This window comes from Leucopleurus acutus (assembly GCF_964270905.1).
Source record: "Leucopleurus acutus genome assembly, chromosome: 5".
Classification (NCBI taxonomy): domain Eukaryota; kingdom Metazoa; phylum Chordata; class Mammalia; order Artiodactyla; family Delphinidae; genus Leucopleurus; species Leucopleurus acutus.
The window spans coordinates 71,956,165-71,977,455 of record NC_139147.1 but is presented as its reverse complement, the minus strand read 5'-3'; the positions used below and the strand labels follow the sequence as shown (position 1 = coordinate 71,977,455).

Here is a 21,291-nt window from a genome sequence, read left to right as displayed (position 1 = left end):
AAAATTAAAAGGCAAACAATAATTGGGAACATATTTGCAATAAACACAACCAAAATTTTTAATATAAGAGAGCTCCTGCAAATCAGAAAGAAAAACCCAACACTCCCATCAAAAGCACAATGAGATACCATTTCATACCCATTAGGATAGATATTGTAAAAAAACAAACAAAAACAAAAACAGAAGAAAACAAAAAGTGTTAGCAAGAATGAGAAGAAATTGGAGCCCTTGTCCATTGTTAGCAGGAATGTAAAATAATGCAGCTGCTATGGAAAATACTATGGCAATTCCTCAAAAAACTAAACATAGAATTACCATATGACCCAAAAGATTGAAAGCAGGAACCTGAATAAACATTTGTGCACACATGTTCATAGCAACATTATTCACAATGGCCAAAAGGTGGAAACAGCCTAAACGTCCATCAACATTTAGGATGAATGAATAAACAAAATGTGCCATATACATACAATTAAATATTGTTCAGTCTTAAAAAGTCAGGAAATTCTGATACATGCTACAACATACCAACTTCCAAGACTGCTGAAGCTCAAGGATGAACCTTGAGGACATTATGCTAAGTGGAATAAGGCAGATACAAAAGGACAGATGTATGATTCCACTTTCGTGAGGTGCCTAGAATAGTCAAATTCATAGAGATAGGAAGTAAAACAGTGGTTACCAGGAACTGGGGAGAGAGGGAATGAGGAGTTACTGTTTAATGGTACAGAGCTTCCACTTGGGATGATGAAAAAGTTCTGGAATGGATAGAAGTGATGGTTTATACATAACATAAGTTTTATGTTATGTATATTTACCACAGTAAGAAAAAGAGTTCAGGCAATTCACAAAACTACAATAAAATGACCTATAGATATATATAAATATTAAATTTCATAAGTAATTTAAGGAGATATAAATTAAAAGATCAAGTTATCATTTGTCATCTATAAAATTGGAGAAATTATTTTACATTAATACCTAATTATAGTGTTAGTATTATGATATGGGTATGGTCATAATAGTATAAACGTGCACAAACTCTCTAGAAAGCATTTGTAAATTATGTAAAATATGTTTTATTTTAAATTTTCTTAAAATGTGACATACAAACTTAATTTAACAAAAGTAACAGGTAAAGTCAAACAGGCATTTATATTAAGAGAAAAACTGGCTAGAAGAAATTTCATCTTAACCACCTTATAGTTAACCTACCTGCAGTTGCATTTAACTGAGCTCTGTTGCTGTGAAGAATAGAGCTCATGCAGAGACATGGATGAACGATCTGTACATTTGTACATTTTCCAAGTATTCACTGAATACTACCTTATATACACATATACATTAAATTTGAAAAAGATTTAATTGATGATCCCCAGATATACTTCATTTTTGTTGACCTTTTGGAAGAGGTCGTATGAAGCGAAGAAAGTGTGCTTCTGGCTCATGAATCGTGTAATGAACCCAGCCTAGACTCCCAAGTCTCCTCCACTCCTCTTCAGACATCAGATGGGTTTAGGGTACATGTTTGGAAAGTTCTCCGGGTAACATGACACGCCAGCACTCGTGGTGCTCATCGAAGTATTTGTCCGAGTAGCAGATCTGCTCATGGGCCATCCTGCAGGCGGGCACTGGGCAGCACAAGACTGGAATGACAGGACGCGAAGAGTGGACGCAGGCGAGAGACACGTCCAAGTCAGGTAAGGCAACGACTCGACTCTGAAATATGTTTTCAATATTCGTATTCATTGGCCCTAAATCCAACTGTTAGGAATCTATTGTAGGGAAACAGTTGGAGATGCAGGCATGTGGATAACGGCAGAAGGCACCGCTGGAACAAAGAATACAATGAAGTGAGGGAACAAGTTCTGTGAATATATGTGGCAGAGAATTCCAGGGAAAGAGAAGAGCAAGTGTGAAGAACCCAGGACTGGACTATACCACGTGTGTTTGAGGAACAGCATGGAGGCCAGTGTGCCTGGCGAGTGTGGAGTGAGTATGAGGCTGAATGTTGGGAAATGAGGTCAGAAAGTTAGTGGGGCCAGATCAGGGAGGGCCTTGAAGGCCATGGTAAGGACTTTGAACTTTACTCTGAGTTGGCAGGGAAGCAGTTGGAAGGTTCTAATCGGAGGCCATGATCTAAGTTTTAAAAGGACAGTTGCTGCATCTCAGTGGACTCCTCAGTTGGTTGGTGGTAGCAGATCTGAGGCTAATTGGTGGCACCCAAGTCACAGGTCTGTGTGTTAGCTGCAAGAGAGGCTTCGAATGCAAGTATCTGGCATTTTCAGGTTCAGTTGGGATGGAGAAAGTCTTTGCCCTTCATCAAGACTTATAGTTCAGGGATCCTCCAAACACAGAGGGGTTCAGATGCTCAGTGACTAAAATAAATGACAAATATCAGTTGTATGTAACAGAAAACCCAGTTATTTTCTCACATAATAAACAGCTCAGAGGGAGGCGGTTCAAGGCTGGGGCAGTGACTCAGTGTCATTATTGTCATTCTGTTCGTATCCCATGTTGACTTATTGCCTAATGGGTCGAGGTGGACCAAGCCCAGCACGTCCAGGTTCAAAACAGGAAGAAAGGGGCAAAGCTGCACCAACTGTGCCTTTTCCCCCTTTTATCAGGAAAGCAAAAGCCTTTCTAGAAACGCTCAGACATCCACTTATGTCTCATTGACCAGAATTGTGTTGTGAAGCCAAACCTGGAAACAAGGGAAGAGTTAGCTGCCTCCTCCCCCAAAGTGCAATTTTGTAACAACAACAAGGAAAAAATGGAGATAGAACAATGAACACCGTTTGCTTTGATTAGCACTGAGCCTGAAACGGTGAGTAGTATCACCCAGCTTCTCCCCACGTGTTGCTCTAATCTCATATAGTCTCGAACCTCGCAGGGGCAGGACCTCTCTGTCCCCAGCACAAGTAGGGGTATGGTTTGCTGTTGGAAGTGACGGTCACAGATGGCAGACAGGGCTGCTGAAGGGCCCCTAGCCCCCACTCTCCTCAGCCTCTGTGATGTCACACTGCGACTTCTTTCCCTCCACCCTGGGCTGTGGCTTCTGAGGCTGCTGTGGCCATGGGGCCCCTGGAGCCAGCAGTGGGGAGGGAGCCTGGGGGCCCTAGTCTCCCCTGGGGCCATGGGAGGTCCAGCCATGCCGCTCTTGAAGGAGCCCCATAGCCCGCCTCAGGCCCCACCGCCCTGGATCCTCCCGAGCCTATTTGCCGCCTTCAACGTGGTGCTGCTGGTCGTTTTCAGTGGCCTCTTCTTCGCATTCCCGTAAGTCTCCCACACAAGCTGACAGGTTTCTTACAGAGCAACAGAAAGGAAAACACATAACGATAGTATGGAGGCAGGGAGAGTATAGAAGAGGGGTCAGGGAAAGGAAGAGGTTCTAGGCAGAGGGAACTGAACGTGCGAAGGCACAGAGGTACAGAGTGCTTGGTGCACCTGGGAGCTGCGGGTGGCTGGTAATACTCGATGACCTTTGGTGGAGTTTCTATGGATCTGTCACTAGCCTGGATATTTAGACCAGGATTTATGGTCTGGGGGTCCTGACCCGGTGGACTGGGTCCTGGGGGAGCTTCAGGCCACCCCAGATCAGGGCTGACTCCTGCTCTGGTCTCAGTTGCAGGTGGCTGGCCCAGAACGGGGAATGGGCCTTTCCCATCGTCACAGGCCTCCTCTTTATCCTCACCTTCTTCAGTCTCGTTTCACTCAACTTCTCAGACCCTGGCATCTTGCATCAAGGTGAGACATTGGCCCCCTGGGAGAAGGAGGCAGCACCTGAAGGGCTCCTGCCTGCTGGGATGACTCCTAAAGTGCTCCTTCCATCTCCCCGCCTGGGGCCTCAGGACCCCTTCACCCCATGTCCTCGTGTGCTCAAGCCACGGAGGTGTGGAAAAACAGAACTTTGGAGGTTTTCCAGTAGCCTTGGAGGGGAGGGCTAGGGTCGGCTGGGTAGAGAAGCCAGCTCTTCACAACCACTCAGTTTTCTCTTCCTCCTTCCTACCACACAGATTCCTTAAAGCATCGCTCACAGTGGCAAAGGCCTGAGTTCTCAAAGAACTCCTCGGGCTGGAAACCCACCTTCCCTTTGACTGCCAGCCTCTCTAAGCTTGGCCAGCTTGCTCAGTGGGGACTAAGGACTCCCCTGCCCACCTGGTCCCCACCCTTCTTGGAGCCCAGTGATGCTGTGGGGCTGCGTGCCCACACCCTTCTGCTGCAGCAGACTGACGGAAGGGCCTCTTGCTGCTGCTCAATCCCTTTCCCATGCCAGGCTCCAATGAACAGGGCCCCACGATGGTGCATGTGGTATGGGTGAACCACAGGGCCTTCCGCCTGCAGTGGTGCCCTAAGTGCTGCTTCCACCGTCCGCCCCGGACCTACCACTGCCCCTGGTGCAACATCTGTGTGGAGGTAAGTGCCCCTCTCACCTGCCCACCTACCCTCCCAGCACCTGCCGGGGACCAGGAGGCCCACTCACACGGGGGCCTGTGGTCAGTGTGAAACTACTTCCAGGACTGCTTAAGACCAAGGGTGGCAGTAATTCCCAGTCACTCTTGGTCACTCATACAAGTCACTGCCACTGTGCCTGCACCTTTCCTCGGAGGCTGGCCCTTTCTTGCACTGGTGCTGACATGCAGAGGGGCATCCACATCTATGCTGGGCCTGGTCAGGCCAGGGGAAGGAAAGATACCCCTGACTTATCGAGGGCTCACTGACACTAGATGCCTGAGGCCCTCAGGCAGGTTGCAGGCCTGGCCAGGGGAACTTTGCCTGTCCTCTTCTGGCTGTCCAGGCCAGAGGGTCTCCTGGTGTCCTGGGCTCTAAGTGCACAGCCTGCAACAGTTTACCAATGTGCTGTCTTAACTGGTCCTTACAACCCTGGGAGACTGGCTGGGCAAGGATGTTATTATTAGGCTCATCCGGTGGATAAGAAAACAGAGGCCCAGAGATATTCTATGTCCTGCCTGAAGTTACACCAGGATGTGTCCCAGAGAAGACTAGCAGGCCCCGGCTCTAAAGGCCTCTTGACATGAAACTATGTGAGCCACAGAGCCGTATGGTGCTCTAACCACAGAAATGCCAGCAGTGTTAGGGACTTTGTGGCTCAGTGTCTCCCTAGGAATGGGAGCCAGTGCATGAGGCCAAGGGCTTAGAGGGTGGGGGTAAGGCCTCAGATTTGGGGGCGATGGAGCCTGAGTCAGAGGTTGGGTCCTCGAGGTCCCCCTCTCCCTCTCACCTAGGACTTTGATCACCACTGCAAGTGGGTCAATAACTGCATCGGTCACCGCAACTTTCGCTTCTTTATGCTGCTCGTCCTGTCACTATGCCTCTACTCAGGTGCCATGCTGGTCACCTGTCTGATCTTCCTGGTGCGCACGACCCACCTGCCCTTCTCCATGGACAAGGCTATTGCGTATCTGAGGGGCTGCGGTACCCACGAGGGGAGCTGTGGGGAGGGCGGAGACAGCGGAGGAGGGGGGTCACGGGGAGGGGGCGGTGCAAAGGTAGTGGTGGGCGGGGTTTTCCGCGAAGCCGCTCGGGAGGACCAGTGTGGGACTAGGTGACGGTGGGTAGAGTCGGGCAGGTGGGTGGGGATAGGAGGAACTGCGAAGGGGTGAGCATCTAGCAGGGTCAAGGAGGGGAAGTGCTAGAGGTGGCACAGGGGCCTGGACAGCAGGGTGAGGTGAGGTTTACACTGGGATAGAGCTCAGAGAGAGGGTGGGCGGGGCAGTTTGGGGTCGGGGTGGGTGAAGGGCGGGGCCAAGGAGGACTGGCCGGAGGCGCTGTTCCTTAGCCGGTGCGCAGCATCGTGGTGGCTGTACCCGCCGCCGGCTTCCTGGTGCCACTCTTCCTGCTGCTGCTGATCCAGGCCATGTCGGTGAGCGCGGCCGAGCGCTCCTACGAGGGCAAGGTACGTGGGGCCGAGCGGGGCTCCACTATATCGGGCTGTGGGTGGTCACCTTGCCCCTTCGGGACTTCCGCACTTTCCGCTTTCTGCAACGCCCTGGTCCTTGATGGCCTGACTTCTCTCGAAGGTGCCTCATTAGTCCTTCCAGACCCAAATTCAGCTCAGATCTCACGTCCTCCTGGAGGTCGGTGGTCACTCTCCTTCCTGGGTGCGCTGCGTCGAAGGTGCGCTACTGTGTGCTAGGCGCGTGCGCATTTTTGAGCTATGGGCGGGAAGGTGAGTAAGGCTGCCTCCTGCACTTGCGTTGACAAGGAACAGGAAATCAGAGTAACCCTCGCCAGACACCCGCGAACACTCTGGGAGAGGGGCCTGCCTACGTTGTGTAGCACAGACTCGGAGAGAGCACTGAGAGTTCAGTGAGGACTTCAGTGTAGGGTAGGACGTGCCACTTAGTGGTTTCGGACGGGCATAAATCGAGGGAAGGGCATTGCAGTGATGGGCAAAGCTTTTAGAAAAGCTGGGAAGCCTGAAGGCCTGTGGAATGTTGATAGGATGATGAGGAAACAGTTCTATTTGGAGCAGCTGTGGCATGGGCAAGTGGTCTGCCTGGGATTGGCCAGATTTAAAAGGCAAAGAAGTCAGGTGGATAATTTAATCTTGGTGCAGTGGAAACCCGGGAGCCTTGATAGGGTTTTTTCTTTACATACAGTAAAACTTACCCTTTTACGTGCACAGTTGTGTGAATTTTGACCAACTCATAAGTCCTGTAACCACCGCCATAACCAAGATTTAGAACAGTTCCATCAACCCCAACCCCCCCACCCCCAAATTCCCTCATGGCCTTTTGAGTCAGTTTCTTTCCCTATCTGCAGCCCCTGGCAACCACTGATTTGTTTTCTTTTCTTTTTTTAAAATTTATTTATTTTTGGCTGCGTTGGGTCTTTGTTGCTGCACCGCGGACTTTCTCTAGTTGCGGGGAGCGGGGGCTACTCTTCGGTGCGGTGCGCAGGCTTTTCATTGCGGTGGCTTCTCTTGTGGAGAAGGGGCTCTAGGGCGCGCAGACTTCAGTAGTTGTGGCACACGGGCTCAGTAGCTGTGGCTCGCGGGCTCTAGAGCGCAAGCTCAGTAGTTGTGGCGCACGGGCTTAGTTGTTCCGCGGCATGTGGGATCCTCCCGGACCAGGGCTCGAACCTGTGTCCTCCGCATTGGCAGGCGGATTCTTAACCACTGTGCCATCAGGGAAGTCCCCACTGATTTGTTTTCTATCCCAATAGTTTTTCCTTTTTCAGAATCTCACATAAATGTAATCATAGCTTTTTGAGTCTGGTTTCTTTCACTTAGCATAATGCATTTGCGATTCATCCATGTTGTTGCCCACATCAGGAGTTTCCTCCTTTTTATTGCTGTGTGGTATTCCATCATATAGCTGTGCCACAGCTTGTTTACCCATTCACCAATTGAAGGATATTTGGGTTGCTTCCAATTTGGGGTGATTATAAATGAAGCCACTATAAACATTGGTGTACAGGCATGTGAACACAAGTTTTCATTTTTGGGGGGGTATATACTTAAGGCTGGCATTGCTGGGTCATATGGTAACTGTATGTTTAACTTTATAAGAAACTGCCAAATTGTCTTCCAAAATGGCTGCACCATTTTGCATTCCTGTAAGGAATATATGAGAATTCCAGTTGCTCTGCATCATTAACATTTGGCTTTGTCAGTTTTTAAAAAAATTTAGACAGTCTAATAAATGTGTAGTGACATTTCATTGTGGTTTTAATTTGCATTTTCCTAATGACTAATGATTTTGAACATCTTTTCATGTTCTTATTTACCATCAGTAGTATGTCTTAGATTAAATATCTGTTCCAGTCTTCTGCCCATTAGAAAAATTGGGTAGTTTTCTTAATATTGAGTTTTAAGAAATCTTTATTTATTCAGGATTCAGACATGTGGTTTGCAAATATTTTCTCCGTGTCTGTGGTTTGTCATCTCATTTTTCTCAACAGTGTCTTCCAAAGATCAGAAGTTTTAAATTTTGAAGTATGTTATCAGTTTTTTCTTTTCTTTTTTAAATACATTTTCCTTTTATTATTATTTTTATTTATTTATTTATTTGGCTTTGCCAGATCTTAGTTGCAGCACATGGGATCTTTTACTTGTGGCACATGGGATCTTTAGTTGCACCATGCGAACTCTTATTTGCGGCATGTGTGATCTAGTTCCCTGACCAGGTATTGAACCTGGGCCCCCTGCATTGGGAGCACAGAGTCTTAGCTACTGGACCACCAGGGAAGTCCCTCTATCAGTTTTATCTTTTATGGATTGTGCTTTTGGTGTGTAATTAAGAAATCTTTCCTTAACCCAAGGTCACAAAGATTTTTCTCATACGTTTTCTTTTAGAAGTTTTATAGTTTTAGGTTTTATATTTAGGACTATGATTCATTTGGGGTTAAATTTTGTATATGATGCAAGGTATGGGTCAAGATTTTTTTTTTGCTTATGGGTTTTTTTTGTTTTTTTTTTTTTTGCTTATGGGTTGTTCACCATTTTTTGAAAAGACTATCCTTCCATTGAGTTGCCTTTGAACATTTGTCAAAAATCAATTGAATATAGAGGTGTAGGTGTATTTCTGGACTCTCTGTCCTTTTACCAGTATCATACTGCCTCGCTTAGTAGCTTTATATTGTCTTGAAATCATACAGTGTGAGTTCTTCAACTTTGTTCTTTTTCAAAGTTCTGTCGGCTATTCTAGTTACCTTGATTTTCCATATAAATTTTAGAAGCGGCTTGTCAATTTCTGCAAAAAATGTTTGCTGAGATTTTCATTTGGATTGTGTTGAACCTAGAGATCAATTTTGAAAATGGACATTTTAACAATATTGAGTTTTTGAACCCATGAAAGTAGTATAACTCTCCATTTATTTAGGGCTTCTTTGATTTCTTTCATTAATGTCTTACAGTTTTCATCATGTAGATCTTGACTACATTGTGTTAGATTTTTTCTAAGTATTTCATTTTTGTGTGCTATTATAATTTTTAAAAATTTCATTTCCATTTATTATAAGAAAATACAATGGATTTTTGTTTATTAGTCTTGAATCTTGCAATTTTTCTAGGCTCACTTATTAGTTCTAATAGTTTTTTTGTTGATTCTACATAGAAAATCATGTCATCTGTGAAAAGGACAGTTTCATTTCTTCCTTTCCAACGTGTATGGCTTTATTTCCTTTTCTTTTCTTACTGCACTGTCTTGGACTTTCAGTACTGTGTTGATTAGGAGTGGTAAAAGTGAACACCCTTGCCATGGGATTCCTTCCACATGGCAATGGCTTGGCTAAAGGATGTTTTAGGAAGACTGTCGTAGGTCACATCAATGAGGGAGGGGCCCGAGACCTTGAGACAGCTGAAAGGACAGAGGAACCCTCTTTGCCCACCATTTCCCATCCTTCCAGTCACCACTTAATCACTCCACCCCACCCATATTTGGTTCCCAGCCCACCTGTGACTCCTCTGTGCAGCCCTGACTCATCAGCTCCCTGTGGTCTGCATGTCTTCTCTCTCCAGCCTCAGTCCCTCATTTCAGCCTCTCCTGGGCAGCATTCTCCCTTCCCACATCCTGTGGTTCTTCTAGCCCAGGTCAGGCCATAGGCCTGCCCTCCCTCCCCTGCTCAGATGGGGCTGTCCTAATCCAGGATCTCCAGCCTTAAGAAACCTAAATGTGATCTGCACTCTGTGATTCACCAGGCAGGGCTCTTTCCCATTACCAGAACCCATTTCAGGCATTCTTCACACACCTCAACTTTATTTCCTTCTTACCTCCATCCCTTGACCACAACTTCTGCTGGGCCACTTGCTTAGATCACGAGGGCTCTGGAGCCAGACCACATAAATTCAAATCACAGCTTCACAACACACCAGCAGGGAGATCTTGGCTGTGTTACTTAGCCATCTGGTACCTCAGTTTCCCCATCCGTAAAAGGGGACAGCATGGGTTAATGTGTGTGAGATACATGGAACAGTGGCTGGTGTGAGTAAGTGCCCCATACGTCATCATTATTGCCATTCCTTCCCATCATCAGTACACATGTTCTTGTCTCTCACATCTTAAAAACAAAGCAAACATCCCTTAACATCGCAGGCCTCCCCTGTTGTACTCCCCCCTCCAGCGCAACCAGATTTCCTGAAAGCATTGTCTGTGCTCACTAGCGTCGTTCTTCACCTTCCTCAGCCCACTTCAGCCCAGCCTCCGTCCTCACTGTCATACTGATGCTGCACTCTCCAAGTGGCCAAAGCCAGCGGGCAATCCTCAGACTGATCTTTCCAGGCTGCACAGAGCAGCATCTGAAACAGAACGTACCTGCTGTGGCCCTTCCCCAGCCTCTCAGGGTCCAGCTCTCTCTGCTGCCCTGGGCTGCTGCTTCCCTGCCTGCACCTTGGAGTGTTGGCCGGGCGGCCTGCTCTTCTCACCAATCCCCTCTCTGTGCTGCCCTGACCACTCCCCAACTGCCCTCAGCACCCTGAAAGTTAAGGCTGGCCTTGTTGTCTGTGGTGTGTCCTCAGTCCCCAGAGCAACGCCTGGAACAGTGTTGAGGTCCCCAAATATTTATGAACAAATGAGTGAACCTACAAACAAAGGAATCCATAATGCTTTGGGAGAGAAGGAAAGAGAGAAAGAGAGAGAAGTCTGACTCCCCGATCCCTGGGGAAGAAGGGGAGAGAGAGCAGAGGCAGCAGGGAATTGGGCAGGAGATGGGGCGAGTAGATGCCCACTTTGGTTTTGGTCTGTGGAGCATGAGGGCGTTGGAGATACAGAACTGGAGCAGGAGACCAGGCCTGAAGCCGGTGAGAGAGGACGGTCTGGGAACTTCCGAGCTGTTGGATTCCATTCATGGATGAGGGTCCCATATGGGGAGAGGAAGGGCTCTACTTTATTAGTCAGTTCTTATGAATTCATTAAACAATTCCCATCCCTTTAAGCACTGAGCAATCAACATTTTTCTATTCTTCGTGTACATCTAATAAATCAAAATTTATTTCTCTAGATTTAAAATTCTGATTGTAAGTTTAATCAAACTCTTCTAACCATTTAATTAAAATTGAGAGTAGAATGCCAGTTTCCCTTAAGTTCTTGAAACACCTTAAAGTAGGGAGAACTCAAAAAATCACCATGGTTAAGGGCATGGGACACAGGCGAGCTGGTGGTGGGCAGAGGTGCTCTTGGGCCACTTTAGGACGTGACAAACACTTTGTAGCTAAGGCTCTTGAGGTCCCCGTGAGACTCAGCCCGTGCTGGGAAGGAGGAGGGGGCGAGGCTGATGGGCAGAAGGAGGGGAGGAGGAGAAAACCTGGTCAAGAGTTTCCAGGGGAGGACTTGACCTTTGGGCTTGACATTGGTCAAGCATTGGGTGCTCAGGAGCTTCAGCCCAGATTTCCAAGGCCATGTGATTTTGCTTAGGGAAATAGGATTAGGCACCACAAACTGTCCTTCCAGATAGTGAAATTCAGTGAAGGCACAATTTGAGGAAGAATGAGATGTGGGAAAGTAGAGGAGTTGAGGGAACATGGGTGGAGAACTGTCTTTGGAGTAGTTTATCAGCAAAAGGAAGATCCAAAAGGATCTGGAAGGAGGTAGCAGGAGGATGTGTGTGGCCAAATGAGACAGTGGGGGAGGACAGTGCGAAAGGGGATACAAGGTGATGGGGAGGGATCCCTGAGCAGGCAGGAGAGGTGGGTGCAGTGCCAGAGCTGCTCAGAAGTGGGTTGGGGACGCCGCGCCTGACTCTCCTGGCTCCTCTGTCCTTGGAGTCTTGCTGCAGCCCTGGGCTGAGCTGACCGGTGCAGGGAGGGCCGGTGGGGGTGGCCTGCCCAGTCCTGCTGGATCTGAGCTCTTCTTCCTGTCCTCGACCCCCCACACCCCCGCCCAGTGCCGATACCTGGAAGGACACAACCCCTTCGACCACGGCTGTGCCAGCAACTGGTATTTAACAATTTGTGCACCGCTGGGACCCAAGTGAGTTGGCAAAGCAGAGGCCTGAGCGGTGGCCCCTGGCGCGGGTGGGGCGGGGTGAAGCTGGGGCGTCTCCGCTGGCCCCTTAGCATAGCTCCCAGCACCTTACGCTCACTATTCTCCTTCTTTTGGAGTTTTCTCCAGGGCATTGTGGGAGTCTCTGGAGCTTCCCCTTCCTTGCCTCTGTGGGTTCTTGCTCCAAGAAATGGGGTTAGAGGGGCATGGCAGCCTGGATGAGATTGGTGACAGCTCCCTGCAGGGCCATGCCCAGGTTGTGTGCTCCCAGGCTGAGGGGGACCAGGCCAGGAGGGCCACAACCACTCGCATCTGGCTTGTTGCTCCCCAGGTACATGGCCGAAGCCGTCTGGCTGCAGAGAGTGGTGGGGCCTGATTGGGTGCCCAGGAAGAACCCTCACTTCCCGATGTGCCCCTCCGCGCACAGTCCCCCAGACCTCCCTGGGCCTGGGTCTGGCCCCCAGTCCCAACCTCTGGGTCTCGACCAACCAGGCAAGGGGCCCCCAGGGAGTGGTGAGGCTGCAGCCCTCCAGGAGGTGAGGAGTGTGTGCGTGTGTGTGCGTGTGTGTGTGTGTGTGTGCAGCATACATGTGTGCCTGTGTGTGTTGGGAGGGGGCGTCTGCAGATTGTACAGGTGTTGGGAGAAGCCCCCCAGTGTTGGGCTGGCCCTGAAGCCGGAGCACTTAGAGCTCGAGAGAGGGGCATTACAGGCCTGAAGAGTGTTGACAGTAGAGTCACAGGCCTCCAGAACACACCAGGGGTCCCTGGAGACACAAAGGGAAAAGGCCGCACCACTCACTTGCTGGGTGGCCTTGGACCAGTCACTTACGCTTTCTGGGCCTCAGTTTCCTCAGCTATTTATGAGGATTGAGACTAGTCCAGTGGTTTATAATTGGCGGGGGTGGGAGAGGGGGAATTCCTTTACTTAAAGGCACCTTCTACTCTGAAGCCCAGTCTATGAACCACGTGGAAGTGGAGCGTTAAGAGTGATGTAGGGGTGGGTAACCCACAGCCCCTCCAGAGCCCCTGCAGTGACATTCTGGGGTGCCATCCCACTCCCTTTGCTCTGCCTGTTGGTGGGTGACAGTCTGGACAGTTTCTTGCTCCCCAATGGGTGGCCTGCGGGGCGGGGCTTAGGGAGAGCCCCCATCCCCCCCACTGTGTGTTTAGCTACACGCCAGCCCGGTGCTGCCCCTGCTGCGAGAGGCCCCCAGACGAGGCTCCGCCTACCTCTTGACCTTTCGCACTGGGAGATGCCAGGAGCCCCCGCAGCCGAACCTCACCTCCTGAGCCCCTTGTGGAGACCTCTGTGCCCTGCCCTTGCCCACTCGCCTGGCGGGAGTGCTGAGACCACCCCCCCCCCCAAAGCACATTAAATACCCTTTGCCAACCTCCTACAACTGCCCTGCTGCACTGCCTGTCCTCGATGCGAGGGAGTGTGGATGAGGCGGGCTCTGAAGGGCTGGGACGAAGCCCCTGGGAGGGAAGAGCCAGGGCCCTCTGCGACCTCGGGCAAGACACTCAACCTTGCTCTCATCCTTAAAATGGGGCAATCATAACAGCCACAGCGACGGCTGGAGACTATGGAAGAGAAAACCCAGCAATGCCGGGGTGTGAGCCCGAAGTCCCGCCTCTGCCCTGCACCACCCCTGTCTGGCTGCAGGGGGCGCCCGCCACCTGGGAATTCGCCAAGACTGGCCCGGTCCAGACGTGCCCCCTGGAGCCTCGCGGGTGGGCTGGTCCCCCTGCCTCATCCCGGGTGGGGTGGGTGGGTGGGAGTATTCTCCGTCACAGACCAACCCTGCAACTTTCCTGCAGGTGGGTCTCACCCAGCCATTTCCTCCTGCTGTGGGGAGTCAGATGCTGGTTCTGGTCCTGTCCCTGGCGTGGATCCCAGGCTCTGTGAGTCTGTGTGTGTGGGTAGGTTGGGGTGAATGGAGGGAACCAAGTCAAACTGTGGCTCCTCTAGTGGCCAGAGTGTGACTTGGGGAATGGAAATAATGGCACCTTCCAGGAAGGCTGTCAGAGGATGAAACGAGGTGGTTCGTGAGAAACACCAGGTACACAGTAGGCACGCAATGAATGCAGCCAGTAGGATTATGATGATTTTCTCCACCACACAGCGAGCAGGCCACTCAGCATCCCTCCAAGGACCACCTTCTCAGAATTACCTGGGCCCCAGACCACGGGCTCAGAATCTCAGGGTGGGGGGAGGACAGGAATCTGAACCTGAATTACCGTCAAGCGCTCCATGGGATCCTACCACCCTGAAGTTACCGAATTGCTGCCTTAGGAGGTGAAGATGGACACTGACCACACTGCTTCCTCTCCCCCGTGTACCCAGGTGAAGTGGGGTGCGGTGAAGGTGAGAGGGAAGGACACCACCAAAGGGTCAGATGAGCACCCCGGGGGCCTGTGAAGGTGTGTGTCTGTGTGTGCACATGTGCTTGTGTGTTGAGGGCCCGGTCTGGGGAGGTGGGTGACCTACGATGCAGGATTCGGCTCTGTTTCTCTCTATGCTGGGACGCCTTCAAAGCTGCCCTTCCCTCTTCCTCCCGCCCTGTCTTTGGCAGCCCCAGGCCCAGCCTCGCCCACCCCTGTGGCTCTGGTTCTCCGGCTCCTGGCCAGCTTCATTCAACCCAGGGACTCCAGTTCTTTCTTGCCTCCTTTGCCTTGGTCCCAGGGTCTCCCCAGTCCCAAGCCCCCCTTGGGGTTCAAGCCTTTTCTCAGCTCTCTCAGGGTTAACCTTGGGTTCTGGGGAGGGATGCAAGGTACTCACTGCCGTAGAAAAAGGCAGCCCAGTTTCAGCTTTGTTGTAAATGGCCTCAGTGGCCACATTTAAAATCCTTGGGGCCACGTTTACAACTAAAGCTGAAGCAGGTTTTCCTGTCTGGGAAGCCCACAGTCCATGGTCACAGGGTGAGGGGACGAGGGCATGAGACTTTCTGAGCCCCAGACCCCAGGGTGTATGTGCTACACAGATCTGCGTGAGTGGCCTCTGTGTGTGTGTTCAGCTCAGCCCAGGCTGCTCAGCCGTGAGGAGAGGCCCTCAGTCCTCCTCCCAAATGGGAGTCCTCAGGGTGGTCTGGGCCTCCGCCAGAGAGGAAGAAGATTCAGGAACCTGGGCCAAAGCCTGGATGGAGGGATATTCATGGAACTGGCTGGGTGCCCAAATGGTGCCTGCCCAGAACCCCAGCTCCACAGGGCGCTGAGAAGGCCAGGCCACAGAGTCTGGGGTGGCCCAGTCCTGCCTGACCTGCTGCCGTCCTTCCGTGGTCCTGGCTGCTTCATCAGGACTGTACCTACCGGGTCCCCGTCTCCAGCTCTACAGGGGGCTCATTCTGTTTCAGGCAGGGCCTCGCAAGTCCTCAGTCATACGTGAGTCACCTCCCCCCACAGCCTGGGCCTCATTTTCTCACTGGGCAAGGACGTAACCTTCCTCAGATTCTCAGAGGTGGCCATGTCCCCTCCTGCTCTGGGGTGTAGATGCTGGGTCTCTGGGCCCTCCCAACCTGAGATTTCTAGGATTTCTTTAGGAAAGCCCCCTGGATCAGGCTCTTCTGCTCCTGAAGGTGTAAGCAGACCTAGCTCACCCTTTCCTGTGACTCCCCACACCGTCTCCCCTAAGCCTTGGGCGCCCTCAGAGATTCTTTCCGGCCAGGCTGGAGGCCTCAGTTGAGCTGCACCACCTTCCCTTTCTACCTCCACGTTTCTGCCGAACCTGCCCTTGATGCCCAGACACACCCCTCGCAGTCCTTGGCCCACTGATACGGGGAGGGGTGTTATCAGGGCCCGAAAATGGGGCCAGCTCTCCACACACAGCCTGGAAGCCCTGCCGTCCCTGCGTTCCCTTGGACAGGAACCAAGGAGTGGTTTGGGCCCCAACCCTGCAGGGCTGCCAGGTGCCCACATGTCTGGAGCCCCTCTGAGAGGTCCCCAGGCCACTCCTGGAACCTGAAGAAAGGAGGGTCGGATGGGTCAGAGGCCTGGACTGTAAACAGGAAGGGCACTCTTTCTTCTCCTGGAGGCCTGGTAACTTGGCTCCCATAGGCAAACTCACAAAAGTGACAACAATAGTAACAATCGTTACTGGAAGCAGCCACCCCCTTCTCATCTCTATACCTTTCCTCCATGACCTTCTAGAAGGTCAGAGTGTATGTGGGGTGGGAAGAGCGTTGGGCCAGGAGTTGGGAGGCCTGAGTGTCACTCAGCTTTGCTACCAACTAGTATGTTATGGGAGCGAGTCTCTTCCCCCTGCTTGGCCTCAGCTCCCTCGTCTGTAAACAGGATGACCATGGTGGCTAGCTCACAGGTGGCTACAGGATCCTAACTCTTTAGAGCTGGAAGGGACTTAGGGGTCACGTCATCCAGCTGCCCCTCCATCCTCAATTTCACAGATTTTCACTAGAGAGGGAAGGGATTGCCTAGGGTGACACGGTGTCCAAGCCAGGCGCGCTCTCTCTGTTTCCGGGCTGCCTCTCCCACTCCTGCTCCAGGGACCATTTCAGAGGAGGAAGGCCTTGAGCAGCGTCCTCAAGGCCCCCCTACCAGCCCCCAGAGAGCCAGGCAGCACGTGTTAGCTCAGGGCCTGGGGACCTGATAAGAAGGCAGGCTTAACCCTGACCCCAGCTCTGCTGGGAGCGATAATGACGCCCTGCTGCCTTGTGTTCAGCCCTGCCCTGCCCTGCCTTGCCCACCCCACCCAAGGGGACCCTGCCAGTGGCTGAGGGTGGGACAGATAGGACAGAGGAGGTGGGTGCAGCACGGGATCGGGGGGCCAGAATCCTAATACCTCCCAGAGTACAGGCCCCTCGCTGGCTGACCCTCCTGGGCACCCGGGCACCGTGCCTGACACCCAGGTGATGCTCCAGCGACGCCCACATCCTCCTCCAGTTCCCGCAGGCCGAGCGCGGTGGAGGGAAGAGGCTGGGCTGAAGGTGTGCCAGGCCTGTCCTGAATAACAAAACTTTACTGAGCCCCACCGGGCTAGGGCTTGGGCTCAGTGATTCACATGATCTCCTTTAATCCTCACAGCAACCCCCGAAGTTGTTATTCTTGTCTTAGAGTTGCGGAAACCGAACTGAGCAAACAAGCCACTTCTCCGCGGTGGCACTGCTTCTAAGCGGCAGAGCCAAGCTCCTTTAGCCTTTGTCACGACACTGTGCTTCACAGGCAGTTATATTTTATTTCAACTTAGAGTAGTGGCTAAGGCATGGGCTCCGAAGCCGGCCGGACGGCCTGCTTTCCTGCTGTGTAATGGGATGAATCATTGCCTCTACTGTGCCTCTATGAGGATTCGGTGTGCCGCGCACGTGGAGAGCTTGGCCCCAGCGTGGGCACGTGGTACGTGCTTGCTCGATGGTAGTGATTGTCGCCGCGCTAGGAACCAGGTGATGCCTGGGTCGGGACTCTGTGACCTGCTAGGGCCTTTGCGATGCCAGTCACGGTGGCTGCCGTTTGGTATGGGTTTCCTGGTGGCCAGGGAGCAAAGGAGAAGGGCTGCTTCGGAGGGGAGGTTTGTGGTGTTTTACAGAAAATCAAGCAATGTTCGTGTCCCCCCGGCCAACGGGGAATGGAGGTGTGGGCTGAGTGTGTTCAAGGGAACAGCAAGATAACCACCCAACGGCTCTGCCCCCCTTCATGGCAGAGGAGGTTTCCGCTTAAGAAAGCACCCTGTTGCATCTGTTTCGAGGCCGGGCAGTGCCCGGGCTGAAGGAAGCCAAAGCTGTGGTCATCTGAACCCTGTGTCCGGGCCTCGCTCAGAGCCACCGCTGCCGCTTCTGCCAGCTCTGCCCTCTCTCTGTAGTCTCCCAGTCTGTCTGTCCGTGTCTGTCTTTGCCTCACCTCTTCTCACCTTTCCACTCCATCTCCTCTCTCTCCTCCCCCTCTTCCTCCTTTCACTGTCTTCCACGCTCTTCCTGTGTTCACTCTGTCTCTCTCCCGACCCGTCACCACCTTTCCTGGACAACAGCTTCCAGGAACACAAAGTAAACGGTCTGACAATTTTCAAGTAATAACTTTCAACTGTGATTCTTGGAAGCCCTTGGGCCTGGGCATGGACACCTCCAGAACTCTGGGCCAGGCCAGAGGCAGGGCCTGCACAGGGCGCCTTTGTCTGTCTCTGGCCGGGGCCTCCTCCAAGCCAGGCACACGCTTTCTCAGCTGCTTCTGGTCGGGGCCGTTTTGCTGCTGACATTGGAGCTTCCCACACTGGAAGGAGTATTCCCGCATTGAACATCTAGCTTATTTCTCAGTGAGAAGAAAACCAAGGCACCGGCACTCAGGGAGAGGTTCAGCAGGGTTTGCCCTGGGGTCACGCAGCTAAGTAGAGGCCAGGCGGGGCTGGGTCCCCATCTCCTGCTTCTCAGCCCTTTCCACCACCCGCTGTGGGTCAGAGGCCTGGACTGTAAACAGGAAGGGCACTCTTTCTTCTCCTGGAGGCCTGGTAACTTGGCTCCCATAGGCAAACTCACAAAAGTGACAACAATCGTAACAATCGTTTTGATGCAAACTGTGGGCTAAGTGTTTGGCTCGTATTATCTCATTTAATCCTCAAAATGATTTGTGGGGAAGATGCTATGACTTTTGTGGGCATGACCTTGGACAGTCCTCGGGCCTCCATCTCCCCATCTGTAAGGACAGAGGTTTCTGGAGGATCCTTGGGGCTCTTCCTGCCCTGCCCTCCTGGGAGTCCATGGCTTAGTGGCCAGGGAGGAGGGTCCTTGGTCTGGGCACAAGCCCTGAGGTGGATGGGGCCCCGGGCGGAGCTTATCCGAGGACCTATTAGGGTCTTGTGCCTGAACTTCATCTGTCCCCTAGTAGCCGGGGTGGGGAGAGCATTAGGTCACCAAGCAAGAGTACCGATCCCTGGGCAGTGCCGATCTGGGCTGGGAAAGTCCCCTGACCAGTTGTTCCGAGGTAGCTGTTCTTCAGCTCCTGACAAACACAACACGGAAAGACACTCTCCTTCTTGCCCTTTGCCTGGCCGGGCAGTGGGATGCCAAGATGGGGCATCAGGAGACCTGGGTTGGAAAGCAGGGTCTGTGCTTCCCGGTGGTGTGGCCCGGGAAAGCCCCTAGCCTCTCAGAGCCGCTGTTACCACATCTGCAGAAGGGAAACTCGAGCCCAGGCCCGGCTACCTCTGGCACTTGGGGGTGACACAGTGTACCATGGGAAGGTGCTCTGGACTTTCACTTCTTCACACCAGCCACAGCCCCACGGGCACGGGGCTTCTGGAAAGGGAGCAGCGGGAGGGCCAGATTGGGCCTGGGGAGCCTGGCAGGAGTAGCTCCCTGGCCCTCTGTCTCTGTCTCCGTCTCCCCTGCCGTTTGGCAGGCTCTGGATTTGGATCATCTGGAAGTGGCCAAGGATGGGCCGCCTCACTGTAACTCCCGGCCTGGGTCACCTTCCTCGGGTGACTTCTCAGCTCCCTCTCTTCCCCACCAAGTATCTGTCCCGAGGGGAAGAGCTGGCTGGTTTGGGGCAGGGATATGGCCCTTTCTGCTCCCAGATGACGCCCCCATCTGCCAGCCACCCTGAGCCCCTGGGGTGGAAGCCTCTGGAAGGCCTCAAGGTCTGGTTGTGATGGCTCGACTCTGAACCCTCGGCAGGGACGTGGGCTGCACCTACCTTGGCCCAGGGGCTCCATCTACCCTTTGGTTTTTACTCCAGACCAAAGAGTAAGGGAGGTTTGTTCCTGAAGCAGAGACCAGAAGTAGGCACACAGAGGGCTCTGTGCTTTGGAGTTGAGGCTTTTAAAGGGTTGTTTTCTTTAAGGATCCTGCTGCAGGAAAGAGAAGCCCCAAGTCAAACATTCCCGAAACGTGAATTTCAGGTGGCTTTAAAGGAGGACTTTGTTTGGTTTCTGTCCCACCCTGATTCTGCTCGGTGGGGTCTTGGGCGCTCATCCCTGGGGGTTGACGGAGGGTCCAGCCTCACCGGGAGGTTCCTCAGCACCAGATCCAGCCTGAGGGCCTCTGGTCACAGCCAGGCCCCAAGCTTGCTCCCAGGGGACGCTGGTGCACATGCATCTCAAGGAGGGAAGGCCACTGTCCGTCCATCCTCAGCTGCATTCCCGCTGCTGGCCACACCCTCTTTCCTGAACTCTCTCTTTACCCTTGATCTCGGGTATCTGACACACTCCTGACTCTCCCCCCGAGATAAGGATACTCTGTCTATGACTCTTCCTCTCACTTCCTGCCGGGATCTCTCCCAGGTCCCATCCTTGGGGTGTGCCCCATCTCGGAGAACTCACTCATTCCCTTGCTTTCAGCAGTGCTGGGCCTGGCCGAGCCTCCGTCTTCAGGCTCTCAAGCCCTGCCCGTTTCCCAGGCTCTGGCCTTAATATTCTTTTACTTTTTTTAATCGGGCATAACTGACAAGTAAAATCCTAAGGTATTTCAAGTGTACAACATGATGATTTGCGATCTGTATACATCGTGAGACTAGCCTCAATTTTGTATGATTGAATTATTCCCTTGGAGTCCCACCGGGGGCTCAGGGGCTTTCCAAGCCCCAGCACCACGGGGAAGAGAGAGAACTAGCGAGGGCAAAACCAGCCGTTGAATGAAAGAGGCGCTTAGTGTGAGGGGGCCTCTGAGCAGGGCGCTGGGGCATGGATCCAGGGGAGATGGCATCTGGATGCCCCAGATCTGTCCTAAGTCTAGTCCAAAGAGTGGCCCAAGGCCAGCCTTGACCTCGAGAGGAGCAGGATTAGAGGGATTCTCTGAGCAGCCCTGTTTGCCCTCCTTGCCCCTGGGTCCCTTCTGTGGGGCCCATGGTAGGACTGGGTGGGTATGGGGAGGAAGGGCACTCGGTGAAGGGATATCCAGAGGAGGGTACCTATCAAACACTTGTTCCTGTCACTCATGGAGAAGCTTATAAAAAGACTGAGACCTGAACTGGGATAGTGGGAATACAAATCCATTCATTCATTCATTCATTCATTCAATAAACACTGAATAACCACAACATACCCAGGAGGTAATGAAATTAATTTTTAAAAGAATGTGCTCATGTATAATTTAATTTAAATTTATACTATATTATTTAAATCATACTATATTTCAATATAATTTAAAATTATATTTATGTAGTTTTAAAAGACTGGAAGCAAATTCATCAGATACTCTTGGTGGATGAGCGAGTGTTTCCTAATGAAAGGGACTCTGGCTGCCAGGCTGGGTGTTTGGACACCTGATTTCTAGGCCCAGCGCTTTCTCCGCCAGGCTGTGGAACTGGGAAAAGCCCTTCCCCTCTCTGGGCCTGTTGCCTCATCTGTGCAGTGAGAGTGTGGAACCAGAAGATCAGTGGCTCTTTCCAGCTCTGACATTACCTGAGAACAATGGGG

At 52.0% G+C, this 21,291-nt stretch overlaps 1 protein-coding gene and 1 pseudogene across 2 annotated transcripts; one reads left to right on the top strand and one right to left on the bottom strand.

Moving 5' to 3' along the window:
* Positions 1-1,386: 1,386 nt before the first annotated feature.
* On the bottom strand, positions 1,387-1,617 carry LOC309962658 (cyclin-dependent kinases regulatory subunit 2-like; annotated as a pseudogene). The gene has a single exon. The product of its transcript is annotated as a cyclin-dependent kinases regulatory subunit 2-like (transcript).
* Positions 1,618-3,151: 1,534 nt separating this feature from the next.
* ZDHHC19 (zDHHC palmitoyltransferase 19) lies at positions 3,152-13,232 on the top strand (the record flags this gene model as incomplete). Its single annotated transcript, XM_082839258.1, has 8 exons — positions 3,152-3,276; positions 3,626-3,747; positions 4,277-4,416; positions 5,247-5,419; positions 5,812-5,917; positions 11,845-11,930; positions 12,274-12,478; positions 13,113-13,232. The coding sequence occupies 8 exons, from the start codon at positions 3,152-3,154 to the stop codon at positions 13,230-13,232; spliced, it is 1,077 nt and encodes a 358-aa protein (XP_082695384.1).
* Positions 13,233-21,291: the final 8,059 nt, after the last annotated feature.